The 14,485-nt window shown below is 53.1% G+C and overlaps 1 protein-coding gene across 3 annotated transcripts in view; it reads left to right on the top strand.

Moving 5' to 3' along the window:
- dlec1 (DLEC1 cilia and flagella associated protein) overlaps positions 1-14,485 on the top strand; it is a 214,727-nt gene that overhangs the window by 95,096 nt on the left and 105,146 nt on the right. For all 3 annotated transcript variants that reach the window (XM_070881759.1, XM_070881757.1, XM_070881758.1), the window contains 2 exons: positions 2,012-2,142; positions 4,829-4,987. In XM_070881759.1, coding sequence (XP_070737860.1) covers positions 2,012-2,142; positions 4,829-4,987 — 290 coding nt within the window. The remainder of the gene's footprint in view (positions 1-2,011; positions 2,143-4,828; positions 4,988-14,485) is intronic.

Here is a 14,485-nt window from a genome sequence, read left to right as displayed (position 1 = left end):
TGAGGGTCTTAAACAGGAAACAGTCAATGGGGGTAAATCTAGCTCTGGGCCGTGGTGTCACACGGGCAATGCCTAATTAGCTGCCCATTATACACCACGCCGATTTTATTTTCCATTGAAGTCAATTCCATATTGCCCAATTTACACCATTGCTCAAGGTTACGCCCTCTCAAGTGGACGTAAAAGATCCCATGGCACTATTTCGAAGAAGAGCAGGGGAGTTATCCCCGATGTCCTGGCCAAAATGTATCCCTCAATCAACATAACAAAAACAGATTATCTGGTCATTCTCACATTGCTGTTTGTGGAAGCTTGCTGTGCGCAAGTTGGCTGCTGCAATTCCCACACTACAACAGTGACTACACTCCAAAATACTTCATTGGCTGTAAAACACTTTGAGACATCCGGTGGTCATGAAAGGCGCTATATAAATCCAAGTCTTTCTTTTTTTCTTTTAAAAGTACCTCTTTACAATGGAGTGAAATGTTCTCTGTGCAATGCTACTTCTATCACATAGTGCGAGGAATGTACCCGTATGATCTTGACAGATAGCTCAGATAGACTTTCAAAAGGCTTTTGACAAAGTCCCACACAAGAGATTATTGTGCAAAATTAAAGCACATGGTATTGTGGGTAATGTATTGACGTGGATAGAGAACTGGTTGGCAGACAGGAAGCAGAGAATCGGGATAAACGGGTCCTTTTCAGAATGGCAGGCAGTGACTAGTGGGGTGCCGCAGGGCTCAGTGCTGGGACCCCAGCTATTTACAATATACATCAATGATTTAGATGAAGGAATTGAATGTAATATCTCCAAGTTTGCAGATGACACAAAGCTGGGTGGCGGTGTGAGCTGTGAGGAGGAGGCTAAAAGGCTGCAGGGTGACTTGAACAGGTTAGGTGAGTGGGAAAATGCATGGCAGATGCAGTATAATGTGGATAAATGTGAGGTTATCCACTTTGGTGGCAAAAATATGAAGGCAGAATATTATCTGAATGGCAGCAGATTAGGAAAAGGGGAGGTGCAACGAGATCTGGGTGTCATGGTTCATCAGTCATTGAAAGTTGGCATGCAGGTAGAGCAGGCAGTGAAGAAGGCAAATGGTATGTTGGCCTTCATAGCTAGGGGATTTGAGTATAGGAGCAGGGAGGTCTTACTGCAGTTGTACAGGGCCTTGGTGAGGCCTCACCTGGAATATTGTGTTCAGTTTTGGTCTCCTAATCTGAAGAAGGACGTTCAGGGAGTCGAGGGAGTGCAGCGAAGGTTCACCAGACTGATTCCCGGGATGGCAGGACTGACATATGAGGAGACACTGGATCAACTGGGTCTGTATTCACTGGCGTTTAGAAGGATGAGAGGGGATCTCATAGAAACATATAAAATTCTCATGGGATTGGACAAGTTAGATGCAGGAAGAATGTTCCCGATGTTGGGGAAGTCCAGAACCAGGGGACACAGTCTAAGGATAAGGGGTAAGCCATTTAGGACTGAGATGAGGAGAAACTTCTTCACTCAGATAGATGTTAACCTGTGAAATTCTCTACCGCAGAGAGTTGTTGATGCCAGTTAATTGGATATTTTCAAGAGGGAGTTAGATATGGCCCTTACGGCTAAAGGGATCAAGGGGTATGGAGAGAAAGCAGGAAAGGGATACTGAGGGAATAATCAGCCATGATCTTATTGAATGGTGGTGCAGGCTCGAAGGGCCGAATGGCCTACTTCTGCACCTATTTTCTATGTTTCTATGTAAAAGAAAGCACCAACGTCACTAAAAAACAGATGATCTGGTCATTATCTCATTGGTGACTGTGGGACCTTGCTGTGCGCAAATTGGCTGCCACTTTTCCTACATTGCTTCACTTCAAAAGTACCTCATTGGCTGTAAAGCACTTTGGGGTGGCTCGTATAAATGCAAGTCTTTCATATCTCGATGGTTTAGTCATTTAGTCTTCAACTAGCTGCTGTTTAAAAAAAGAGAAGTCTGACTGGAGTTTTCTGAATTCTGTACAGAGCCCAATGACTGCTATGATCTGGAACTGTTGCTTACTGGAGGCAAGCCCGAGAAAATGAACTACCGTTTGCGGTGCCACATCAGACATCAGGAAGAACCGGTTGTCCTTTACGTGGAGGCAACCTTTATGGTCAGTGCGCTGCCAAGTTATAAAGTACTAGCATGAATTCCACCTCTCCCAATATCTCGTTGGTCAAATGAACACTGCCTGGTATGGGGCATAGCGCTTCTGTAAGGGGATAAAAAACAGTCGCTAGAGTGGAGGCAGACCGCTGGTCACGTAAGTGGACACTGAAGGTAGTGAATTGATCTGACACATAAAATGGTCCAGATTAAAAGGGCTTATCAGTACTAGGAGGTGCTGAGGAATCAGGAGTTCCTCTGTATTCCAGTAGGGATTGTGATTGACCGATTATATGTAAAACTCGCTTATTAATGTAAAGCACACTTATACACTTGCTGGGTTAAGAAGAGGGAAGCAGCAATGCCTGATGGTTAATGAACCATCCGTTGCATCAATCTTAATACAGACTCATGGAAACTATTCAGTACAGAACAAGGACAGTAAAATGTTTGCGACATAGATTATAGCAGCATGGAACAGGATGGTATTGACTGGTAGTGTTGACTAGAGTTCTTGGGAGAGGGATAAGGAGGCACCACCTTGGAAAACAAAGTTAATCAACAAGTCATGAGCAACTGAGGCAAAGTTGACACCATTGAATAACACATTCCAGAAGGGTGACATGTGATGGGAGATGGACAGGTGGGGGAGAGCCACTCCGAGCTAGTCTGATAAGAGTCAACGAATCAATGTAACTTCGCTGATAGCAGTAGGCCAATCGATGGTTTTGTTGGAGGGTGGCACCCCTCAGATTATGTATAACTGTCATTACAAACTGTTCTGAGAAGTGTTCATCAGAACCTTCCCGAGCATGCTCAAATAAACCAGTTAAACCATAGTTTTCGTCTGAGTGATTCTGTGGTTGCTATGTCAAAGGGCGGGTGTCAATTCCTTATATCAGGAAGTTCACCTTGAGGAAGAGAAGTCTTCCTTTTACCCCAACAGCCTATTTCAGGACCATTCCTGAAATTGGTTAGCATCTGTCCACAGTTTTCTCAAGGTGCACAGCAGGCAAACCAGCGGCCTATCCAGGGACTGCTGGAGGCTGCCGTCCAAAAGATAAGTAAAGCGTGTTTTATTTACTTGAATGTGGAAACTGAACGAGCAGGTGTGCTGGCCTCTTGCGCATCCCAGATTTTCTTCGCCCCACCGTTGGTGGTCGAGTCTTCAGCTGCTTAAGCTCTGGAATCCCCTGCCTAAAACTCTTCACTTTCTCTCCTCCTTTAAGACATTCCTTAAAGCCTACTTCTTTTGGTCACTTGCCCTAATGTCTCCCTATGTGGGTCAGTGTCGAATTCTGTTTGATAATGCTCCTGTGAAGTGCTCTGCGATGTTTTACTATGTTAAAGGCGCTGTATAAATGTAAGTTGTTGTTGTTGAACCACACAGTCAAGGATGGTCTGAGGTTCAACCCATGGTCTGTGCTGACATCATATCTCAGCTGGAAGGCTGGTAAGGATGCTGTCTTGGTCTGAGGGGGGGGGGAGGAAAATGAGCTAAGGTTCCCAATCCTGATTGTTGTCAGTTGTGACTCAGTGGGTAGCACACTCCCTCTTCGTCAACAGGTCGTGGGTTCAAGTCCCACTCTAGAGACTTGAGTGCAAAATCTAGGCTGACACTTTGGTGCAGTACTGAGGGACTGCAGCACTGTCAGAGATGCCGTGTTTTGGATGAGATGTTAAACCGAGGCCCCGTCTGTCCTCTCAGGTGGATGTAAAAGATCCCATAGCACTATTTCGAAGAAGAGCAGAGGAGTTCTCCCCGGTGTCCTGGTGAATATTTATCCCTCAATCAACATCACTAAAACAGATTATCTGGTCATTATCATATTGCTGTTTGTGGGAGCTTGCTGTGCTAAAATTGGGTGCTGCGTTTCCTACATTACAACAGTGACTACACTCCAAAAAAAATACTTCAGTGAGCTGTAAAGCGCTCTGGAATGTCTTGAGGCCGCGAAAGGCTCTGTATAAATGCAAGTCTTTTTTTTCCATTGACACCCTAATGGAAGTATATCTGGTTGTGTTCAGCCCTTCTGACATTGTGTCTGACTTCTGACAAGTGCCTACTGACACCATCTCGGCTCACTAATGAAGAATGGTGTTCTGGGTGAGATACTGGGGGGCTGATGGCACATGTGAACCCAAAGCCAGCACAAGACAGCATCATTAGGATAGGTGGGCTTAGCACTAAGCCATCAGGGGAACTCGATGATGTGAGCTTTATACTAATGACAACTAAACTCCTGTTCACCCATCACCCCACTGCTCACTGACCTACATTGGCTCCTGATCCCCCAACATCGCAATTTAAAAATTAAAATTTTCGTGTTTCATAGAACCATAAAATTCAAATCCCTCCAATGCCCTCGTCCCTCCCTATCTCTGTAACCTCCAGCCCTAAGCGGGATGTGGACGTTGTTAGCAAGGCCGCATTTATTGCCCATCGCTCTGAGAAGATGGAGTAATAGCCAGGCTGGTTCTGGTGGGTGAAAATCGCCACAGGACCTAATCTTTTCTGCTCACTATCAGTTCACTGTCCCTGGTTCCATTGAGATAAATGAACTTTTGCCATACCAGTCTGAAGCAATGACTGAATGACAACAATATACCCATCACCGAGCCCTTAGATGCCGACTTATTCCCACCTTTATTGCCGTGTTCCTCTGCTATGAATGCGTGTGTTGCTGTTTCAGGGTCCCCAGGTTTGCATTGACCTCCCATCCCTGGATTTTTGCCTGATGAGGCTGGGAAGCAGTGCTACTTGCAGCATCCAGATCAAGAACACATGCCAGCTTTCAGCTTTGTGGCATTTGCAAGAGAGTCCAGCGTGCCTGAGGGAGCGGAACGAAGAGGTAAGCGCAGCCTTGGAACGTAAGAGACTGGGTACCCGAGATTAATTGTTTCTCCCTTTCTCCACGAAGAATTTGCAAAAATTTAAAACAAAAAGACGGTCTGCAGTCGGTCTCAAAACCGTCGGGTCAGGTGGACACCTTTTTGGGACAAGATATTGTAAATAGATTGCGGCAGTGTTCCATTAAGCCAGATATGTACAGAGATCCTTTTATGATCGTGTGATTAAAAACATAGCATAAGAAATAGGAGCAGGAGTAGACCATTTGACCCCACGAGCCTGCTACGCCATTCAATAAGATTATGGCCGATCTGATCTTGGCCTCAACTCCACTTTCCTGCCTATTCCCCATGACCCTTGACTCCCCTTGCAATGCAATGCTTGTAAGTCATGCAAACTAGGAAGATCCAAAGTTCCATCTGTGCTGATCTAGTCTGCTGAGAAGCGAACAGGGTAGTGGAAATCTGGAACTCCTGCCACACTAAAAGGCCGTGGATGCTGGGGGCGGGGTGGGGTGGGGGGTGTCAATTGAAAATGTCAAAATTGAGACCGATAGAATTTTGTGGCTCAGGGGGTTCTAAAGGGATATGGAGCAGAGGAGGTTGCATAGCATTGAGATACAGATCAGCCATAATCTAATTGATTGGCGGAACAGATAGGTTAAGCGAATGGGTTAGGGTTTGGCAGATGGAATACAATGTCGGAAAGTGTGAGGTCATCCACCTTGGGAAAAAAAACAGTAAAAGGGAATATTATTTGAATGGGGAGAAATTACAACATGCTGCGGTGCTGAGGGACCTGGGGTCCTTGTGCATGAAACTCTTTTTGGAGTTTATCTGAAAAACATAAAACATTAAACCGTGCCACCCGACCTGGATGACACACCAGACATTTACAAGGCCCTTTTTTTCTTTTTTGTGGTTTTTTTTTGGGCACTAAAATCACATTTTTTCCAGTGCCCCCTATAAAAGGGGAGGGGGACACTAAAAGCACTGGCAATTAAAACAAATTAAACTTTAAAACATAAAATCAAATTAAAATTTGGTTGCCGGGCGTGACGATGCACTCCAGTCCCTCCGGTGCCCACCTCTCGCGGAAGGCCGCGAGCGTACCGGTGGACACCGCGTGCTCCATCTCCAAGGTCACCCTGGCGCGGATGTACGCGCAGAAGAGAGGCAGGCAGTCAGGTTGAACGACCCCCTCGACCGCCCGCTGCCTGGACCGGCTGATGGCACCCTTGGCCGTGCCCAGGAGCAGTCCTACGAGGAGGCCCTCGGACCTACCCGCTCCCCTCCGCACAGGGTGCCCAAAGATCAGGAGAGTGGGACTGAAGTGCAGCCAGAATTTCAGGAGCAGCCCCTTTAAATAATAAAACAGGGGCTGCAACCTCGTGCATTCCATAAAAACATGGAACACGGACTCTTCCAGACCGCAGAAATTGCAGGCGGCCTGGGAGTCCGTGAACCGGCTTAAAAATTTGTTGCACGGCATTGCTCCGTGCACCACCCTCCAGGCCAAGTCCTCGATGAATAGTGGGAGGACTCCCGCATAGAGTGCCCGCCATCGGGGACCCCCGCCTCCTCCGGACGGCAAGATGGTACGCCATGGCGTGTCCGGACGGCCGGCGAGGATGGCAAAGTTGAGAGTGTGCAGGAGCAGCCCGTACAGGAAACCCCTCCGCGCGGAACTGAAAGGCACGGAGGGGATTTCCTCGAGGCGGCTCAAGTTGTGAGGCGCCGGCTCCCGAGGGAGGTTCCGGGGTTTGGCGCCGATGAGGAATTCCGTCCGGACGGGGGTCAGTTCAGACGGGATCTCCCCACGTGCTTGAGCCTCCTCGATGCACCTAACAGAGTCAGGGCCCAAAGCTGTTTTTAGCGACTCGATGGCTTCAGCCGCGCGGCAGACATTGGCTGAATTTAGGCGCCGCGCCAGCATGCCTGGCGCCATCCAGGCCGCTCCTCCGCCATCGAGCAGGTCCCTGACCCTGGTCACCTCACCAGCCACAGCCCTCTCTTCCGACCGCCACATAAAACCTCGGTTGTGGAGGTACGGATTCCCGAGCAGCGGCTCCTGCAGGACAGCCGCCACTCCAGCCAGCGGAGAGCTGCGCTTGGTGGAGACTTTGTTCCAGACCCTGATGAGTTCCTTGTAAAAGACAGGCAGCTCCTGGAGGGCGGTCCTGACACCCCCCAAGTTCACAAACAGGAGCTGCGTGTCGTAATTGAGGTCGCGCTGCTGGCGGAAGAAATACGTCGCCAGAGCACACCACCTAGGAGGGGGCTCGACGTAAAGGTATCTCTGCAGGGTCTGAAGACGGAAAGTCGCGAGCTGGGCGCTGACGCACACCAACGACTGACCGCCTTCCTCAAGCAGGAGACTCAAGACTGCGGCAGAGACCCAGTGCTTCCTGTTGTTCCAGAAGAAGTCCACCACTTCTTCTGTATCTTGGCGACAAACGCAGGGGGAGGGGTCAAAGTGACCAGCCGGTACCACAACATTGCGGCCACCAGCTGGTTTATGACTAGCGCTCGACCCCTGTAGGACAGCACTCGGAGCAGTCCTGTCCAGCGCCCTAGGCGAGCGGCGACCTTGGCCTCCAGCTCCTGCCAGTTCGCCGGCCAGGCTTCCTCGTCGGGGCTAAGGTAGACTCCCAGATAGAGGAGATGGGTCGTGCTCCAGGCAAAAGGTCTGAGCTCCTCCGGCAGGGAGTCCACCCACCACTGACCCACCAGGAGTCCGGAACATTTCTCCCAGTTGATTCTGGCGGAGGATGCGGCCGAGTAAATCTCTTGGCACTCACGCATCCTCCGCAGGTCAGCGGGATCCTCTACCGCGAGGAGCACGTCATCGGCGTAAGCCGAGAGGACGACCTCCACGCCCGGCCCTTGCAGAGCCAGTCCCGTCAACCTCGTCCGCAGGAGGCGCAGGAAAGGCTCCACGCAGATGGCGTATAACTGGCCGGACATGGGGCATCCCTGGGGCACCCCTCTCCTAAAGCGAAGGGGCGCCGTCAAGGACCCGTTAACCTTAATCAGACACTCCGCGGCGGCGTACAAAAGTCGGATCCGGGCGACGAAATGCGTCCCGAACCCGAAAGCGCGCAGAGTTCCGAGCAGATAGTCGTGATCCACCCTGTCGAACGCCTTCTCTTGGTCGAGAGATAGGAAGGCGACCGACAGACCAGCCTCCTGGGAATGATAGATAAGGTCCCGGACCAGATGAATGTTGTCGTGGATTGTCCGGCCCGGGACCGTGTAGGACTGGTCGGGGTGGATCATGTGGTCCAGCACGGTGCCAAGGCGAGCAGACATCGCCCTGGCGAAGATTTTGTAGTCCGTGCTGAGGAGGGAGACCGGGCGCCATTTCTTAAGGAGGCGGAGATCGCCCTTCTTAGGCAGCAGGACGATGACTGCCCTGCGCCAAGAGAGGGGCATCTCCCCGGTCGCCAGACTTTCCTCCAGGACCCGTGCGTAGTCGCTCCCCAGGACGTCCCAGAACGCCCTGTGGAACGCCACGGTCAGCCCGTCCAGCCCCAGGGATTTTCCCCTCGAGAGCCGGCCAGGGCACCGGTCAGCTCCGCCAGGCTTAGCGGAGCTTCCAAATTTTCACCGCCCTCCGGGCTGACTTTCGGCAGGTCCTCCCACAAAACTCTACGCGCTTCCTCGCTGGACGGATCCGGAGAGAACAGAGCCCCGTAATATTCACGGGCCCTGTTGTTGACGCCCTCCGGATCCGAGACGAGAGAGCCGTCGTCGGCCAGCAGTGTCAAGAGCTGCTTACGGACACTCTGCCTTTTTTCCAGCGAGTAGAAGAATGGGGAGCCGCGGTCCAGATCCCGCAGGAACCGGATCCGCGACCTCACGAATGCGCCTCGGGACCCGACGAGCTGCAGGTCCTTCAGCGCGGCCTTCTTAGCTTCGTACACCGTCCGCAGGGCCGGGTCCTCGACGACTTGACCGAGACGGGATTCCAGGTCGAGCACCTCTTTTTCTAGGCGCCCGACTCTGGCCGCCCGCCTCTTGGTCGACCCCCTCGCGTACTCTTGACAGAAGACGCGGACGTGAGCCTTGCCCACGTCCCACCATAGCCTCAAGGAGGGGAAGCCCCCCTGCTTCCTTCTCCAGTCGGCCCAGAATCGACGGAACGAGTCCTGGAACCGCTCGTCCTCCAGCAGCCGGTTGTTAAAGTGCCAGTACCCAGACCCCGTCCTCGCGCGGAGCGAAGCGAGCTCCGCCCACACCAGGTGGTGGTCCGAACACGGCACCGGCCGCATGGAGGCCGCCGGGATGCAGGAAACGTACGCCCGAGACACGTAAAGGCGGTCGACTCTGGACCATCCTACTCCAGGCCTCACCCAAGTAAAGGCGCTGGAGTCGGGGTGGAGATTTCGCCAGACGTCCACCAAGTCGAAGGACCCGACCAGGTCCCTCAACTTCTCCATCGCCGTCATGCTCTGCGGGGCACCGGAGCGGTCCCTCGCCTCGAGGGTGCAGTTAAAATCCCCCCCGAGGACAATGCAGTCGCCGACGTCGACGGAGCCAAGAAGAGCGGACACTTCTTCGAAGAAGCGCGCCTGCTGCGGGCCGGGCTGAGGGTCGTACACGTTTACGAGATGGAGCGGCACGTCCCCCAGGCGAACCGTTACGTGCAGCAAGCGGCCTGGCACGGGCTCCTCGACCCGCAAGATCTCCGGCTGAAAATGCGGGCCCAGCAAGATGGCCACCCCACTAGAAGTGGCGGTGTGGTGGCTCATGCGGACCTCTCCTTGCCATTCCAGGAGCCACGTGGCTTCATCTCCCGGAATGGTGTGGGTTTCTTGCAGGAAGCACACCGCATATTTCCCCTCCCGCAGGAGCGAAAAATTGTCAAATCTACGGCGTGCCCCTCTGCCGCCGTTGATGTTGAGGCTGGCTATGGTTATCTTCATGGCAAAAGCATAGTGCAACCTCTAGCTAACCTATTGTAGGGGGGGTGTGGAGTCGTTTGTTGACCTCCACTCCTTCAGCAGCCCAGCGAGGAACTTTTTGAGCCGGCGCAGCTCAAGGCCTTGCGCCTTTGATAAGGGCCCGCCCGCGACCATGGTTTTAGCGGCGACGCGGACGGAAGCGATGAGCAGCCCCGGCTCGGACCATCTTTCCCGGGCCAGATGGGCTCGGTTGCGGCGACCCTGGCTCTCGACCAAAAAGTCCCGGAGATCCTCTACGGGAATGAGGGGGGACTCAGCGGCGGGCACGAGGAGATCCACCGCCTCACTGGCGATGGACTCGAGATCTTCACCCGCGTCCTCCATCGAGTCCCCGTCCTTTTCCGGGATGTCGCCGCTAGCAGCCGGCCCGTCGACCGCACGAGGTATGGCAAACGGCCCGGCCGCTCCATCTGGCCCTGGCTCTGCCCCGATCCCACCCCCAGGATCGTCGACAGAGGAGTCCCCACTGGGCTCTTTTAGAATTGGTGCTGGGTCGGGAAGCGACAGCGGAAGGGGTTCCTCCTCCGCCCCAGGAACTGGGGAACAAGGAGAGACCCGGCCAAAGAAAATCCCCAGGCCCTCCAAGCGCTCCAGCTCCAAAGTAGGGGGCGAGGGTGGGTGTTGCTCCCCCTCCCCGTCGCCACCCCCCGGCCCAGCGTGTACAGATTCATTAAAAGTGCTAATACTTTGTGTTTCTGCCGAGTCGAGCAAATCCCGGGGAAGTTGGATATTGGCTGGGCGGGCTCAGGTTCGGCCTTTTCGGCCCCGCCCGCCTCAGTCCCCGGGACGCTCGACCCGGCGGCTACGCATTCTTCCGCTGGCCCCACACCCCCCACGACAGGCAGATCTTTCACGCCATCCCCGGGAGGCAGCGGCTGGGCAGCCTCGACTGCCTCGCCCTCCCCGGGGACAGATTCCTCGTGCCTACGGCGCAGTTTGGGGGCGCCGGTGGGGGACGCGGGACACGCGGCGGGCACCGACTCCTCCGCGGAGGGATGTTGTTTCCCCCCCCGCCTCATTGGAGCGGCACCTCCTTTTTTTCCTGGGGGGGGCCACGGAGACAGGGAGACACCCGTGTCTGCCGAGGCCTCCCGCTCCACTCCCCCCTTTTTCTTATCTTGCCCGCGCCCGAACCCCTCTGCGGTATTAGTCAAGGGCTCGGGCACGGGCTCAGGGCACCCCGCGCTCGCCGGTGACGGGGTTGGGCCGAGCGCGGTGAACAGCTTGTCTGGCGCACTAAGGGGACCCGCCTCTAGGTGTTTCGCCTTCTTCCGCGCCTTCTTTCCAGCCGTACGCTCTCCCTCCCCCCCGCCGGGGCCGTGAAAACAAAGGCCCCCGACGATGCCCGCGCACCCACAGCTCCCGGCACGCGGACGCTACTAGGGGGAGGGGTGGCGGCGGCGCCAGCCTTGGCCGCCCTCGGTGGTTTGGCGGTTTTGGAGGCGGGGCAGTTCTTGCGAACGTGCCCCACCTCCCTGCAGGCATGGCACCGCATGCCGTCCGACGTCCAAAAGACGCGGTAGGCAGTCCCCTTGTGCACCACATTAAAATTGCCCTCTGTCGTCTCTTCCCGCGCCAGCCGGACAAAGAGCTGGCGGCGGAAGGAGAACACGTAGCGCAGGCTGTTCTCCCTGAGGCCAAGCGGTATGGGCTAGATCCCCGACCTTACCTCCCCCAGTTGGTGTAGGTGAGGGAGGAGGAGCTCAGCGGGAACAAAGGGCGGGACGTTTGATAGAATGACCCTCTGCGCGGTGGCCTCGAGAGGGTCCACCGGCAGGAACGCCCCGCCCACCGTGAGCCCCTTTTCAATGGCCAGGGACACCGCCCGCTCCGACCCCAGGAAGAACACGGCCCTCCCAGACATCTTGGAGGCTGCGACAATGGCCGAGGGGCCGACTACCCCAGCCATCGCCCGCACGCACTCCTCAATGCTCATTGTGGGGTGAGTGTAGCTCTTGACCCCGTGTTTCTTAGTTATAAGTCTGAATGGTGGCAGGGCAGCAGGTGGCGCAGGAGGTGCCGTGGATGTGGATGCTGCCTGCGCATAAGTCCTAGCTGGCCCTACCACCGGCGTAGATGGGGTCGCCATCACGGGGTCCCTTTAAGGGCTACACCCACCCCAAAGTCACAGGCCTTAATGGTCTTTAAATGGCCTCGTTTAATAGACTGAGCAGAGGAGCTCTTAACGAGGCACACCTCTCCCCTTGTTGACAATTGGGGAGGGGCCTTGCTTCCTCTGCTCAGTTGTCTTAATTGTTTTATATTTTTCCAATCAATTTGGGAGGAAAGGGCTCTCAGAGAGAGAGAGGGGAGAGACAGAGAGTAACAGAGAAAGAGAGAGGGGGGTGGGAAGGGGGGAAACTGCGAGGGCAGGTCTCCCCTCGCAGCTGTGGGTGGGTGCAATCCCCAGATGGCAAACAAAAAATAGTCTTTGGGGTGGTCTTCGGGTGAGGGGAGAAGATGTCTTCACCTGGTGCAGCTGGAGCCACACAGGCACACACTCCCAACGATGTTAATTAGGGTGGATTAATTGTTTCTTCAGCCTGGTAGCTCCAGCTATCCCAGGCTAGGCAATGGGGGAGGGGTGCTTCAAAGGTGTGTGGGGCCTAGTTGTAAGCAAGGCCCCCACACATACTTCCACACACACACACCCCCCGCGATGTTCCGGCCCCCGACTGGTCTTCTTTCCTCCCCCCACCGATACAGCAAAGTCTTTTAGGGACTGCACCAATACACCCACCTGTAGAATGGTAGAGTCTCCCTCCTTCCACACTGGATGTTGTTGTTGGTCTTTCCCCCTCTCTCCAACTCTTTGTAGAAATGGTGAAGTTGTTAAAGTTTTCTGCTTTTTCCTCCTCTCCCTCTGGGTGAAAGTTGGTGGTGAAGCCCCTTCCTTCCTTCCTTCTCTTCCTGGGCTGATTCACAGGCCCAGCCAGGAGCAAAAGCAGCAGCTCCTTCTCTCACTGCTCACAGCTCCAACTGTTTAGGCCACGCCTCCACTGCTCCACAATTGGCCCAGGTGCAGCAGGTAATCAGGAAGGCGAATGGAATGTTGGCCTTCATTGCGAGAGGGATGGAGTACAAAAGCAGGGAGGTCCTGCTGCAACTGTATAGGGTATTGGTGAGGCCGCACCTGGAGTACTGCGTGCAGTTTTGGTCACCTTACTTAAGGAAGGATATACTAGCTTTGGAGTGGGTACAGAGACAATTCACTAGATTGATTCCGGAGATGAGGGGGTTACCTTATGATGATAGATTGAGTAGACTGGGTCTTTACTCGTTGGAGTTCAGAAGGATGAGGGGTGATCTTATAGAAACATTTAAAATAATGAAAGGGATAGACAAGATAGAGGCAGAGAGGTTGTTTCCACTGGTCGGGGAGACTAGAACTAGGGGGCACAGCCTCAAAATACGGGGGAGCCAATTTAAAGCCGAGTTGAGAAGGAATTTCTTCTCCCAGAGGGTTGTGAATCTGTGGAATTCTCTGCCCAAGGAAGTAGTTGAGGCTAGCTCATTGAATGTATTCAAGTCACAGATAGATAGATTTTTAACTAATAAGGGAATTAAGGGTTATGGGGAGCGGGCGGGTAAGTGGAGCTGAGTCCACGGCCAGATCAGCCATGATCTTGTTGAATAGCGGAGCAGGCTCGAGGGGCTAGATGGCCTACTCCTGTTCCTAATTCTTATGTTCTTATTAACAGTCCCATCACTGGAAAATGACAATATAACTGGATTTACAATTCTCCTGTCAGTAGGATCAATTGCTGTTAAATGCAGGAATGCTCGCTGAACCAGGGCAAGTAGGAGGACATTTAGAGACCAATGTGTACTCAGTGTAATTAGGTTTACAGTAAGAATAGGTTAAGATTTAAAAAATAATCTCAGTCAAAAGCAACAATGCTGGACTGGAAAGAAGTGTAGTTTAGAGGGGCTAAACGGAACTTAGCCCAGAACTTTACTTAGGATTACATAGGATATACGGCATAGAAACAGTCCATGCCGGCGATTATGCTCCACTCCAGCCTCCTTCCGTCTTTCCTCATCTAACTCTATCAGCATAACCCTCTATTCCCTTCTCCCTCATATGCTTGTCCAGCCTCCCCTTAAAAACATCAATACTATTCGCCTCAACCACTCCCTGTGGTAATGAGTTCCACATTCTCACCACTCTCTGGGTAAAGAAGTTTGTTCGGAATTACCTTTGGGTTTCTTGGTGACTATCTTACATTGATCGCCTCGAGTTATGCTCTTCCCCACAAGTGGAAACATTCTGTATGCACTCAATCAAAACTATTATTTCTTTAGATGCTCTGATAATGACTCCACGAGGCAAAGCATTGCACTTGAACTGTAGTGACCTTAGTCCATTTAATATAACTCCAGAGTGAGGATACCACATTGTGGACTCCCTTTTATACCTGGGTACCTGTGGTGTATAGGTGACCCCAAGGCCTCCACCAGTTGCACCCTCTAGTGGTGCCAGCATAGTGTATACAGTGTGAACTTTGTTGATGGTACCTCCGGTAAACAAGT

Source organism: Pristiophorus japonicus, chromosome 5 (assembly GCF_044704955.1).
Source record: "Pristiophorus japonicus isolate sPriJap1 chromosome 5, sPriJap1.hap1, whole genome shotgun sequence".
Lineage (NCBI taxonomy): Eukaryota > Metazoa > Chordata > Chondrichthyes > Pristiophoridae > Pristiophorus > Pristiophorus japonicus.
This window is presented reverse-complemented; position numbering and strand designations above follow the sequence as displayed.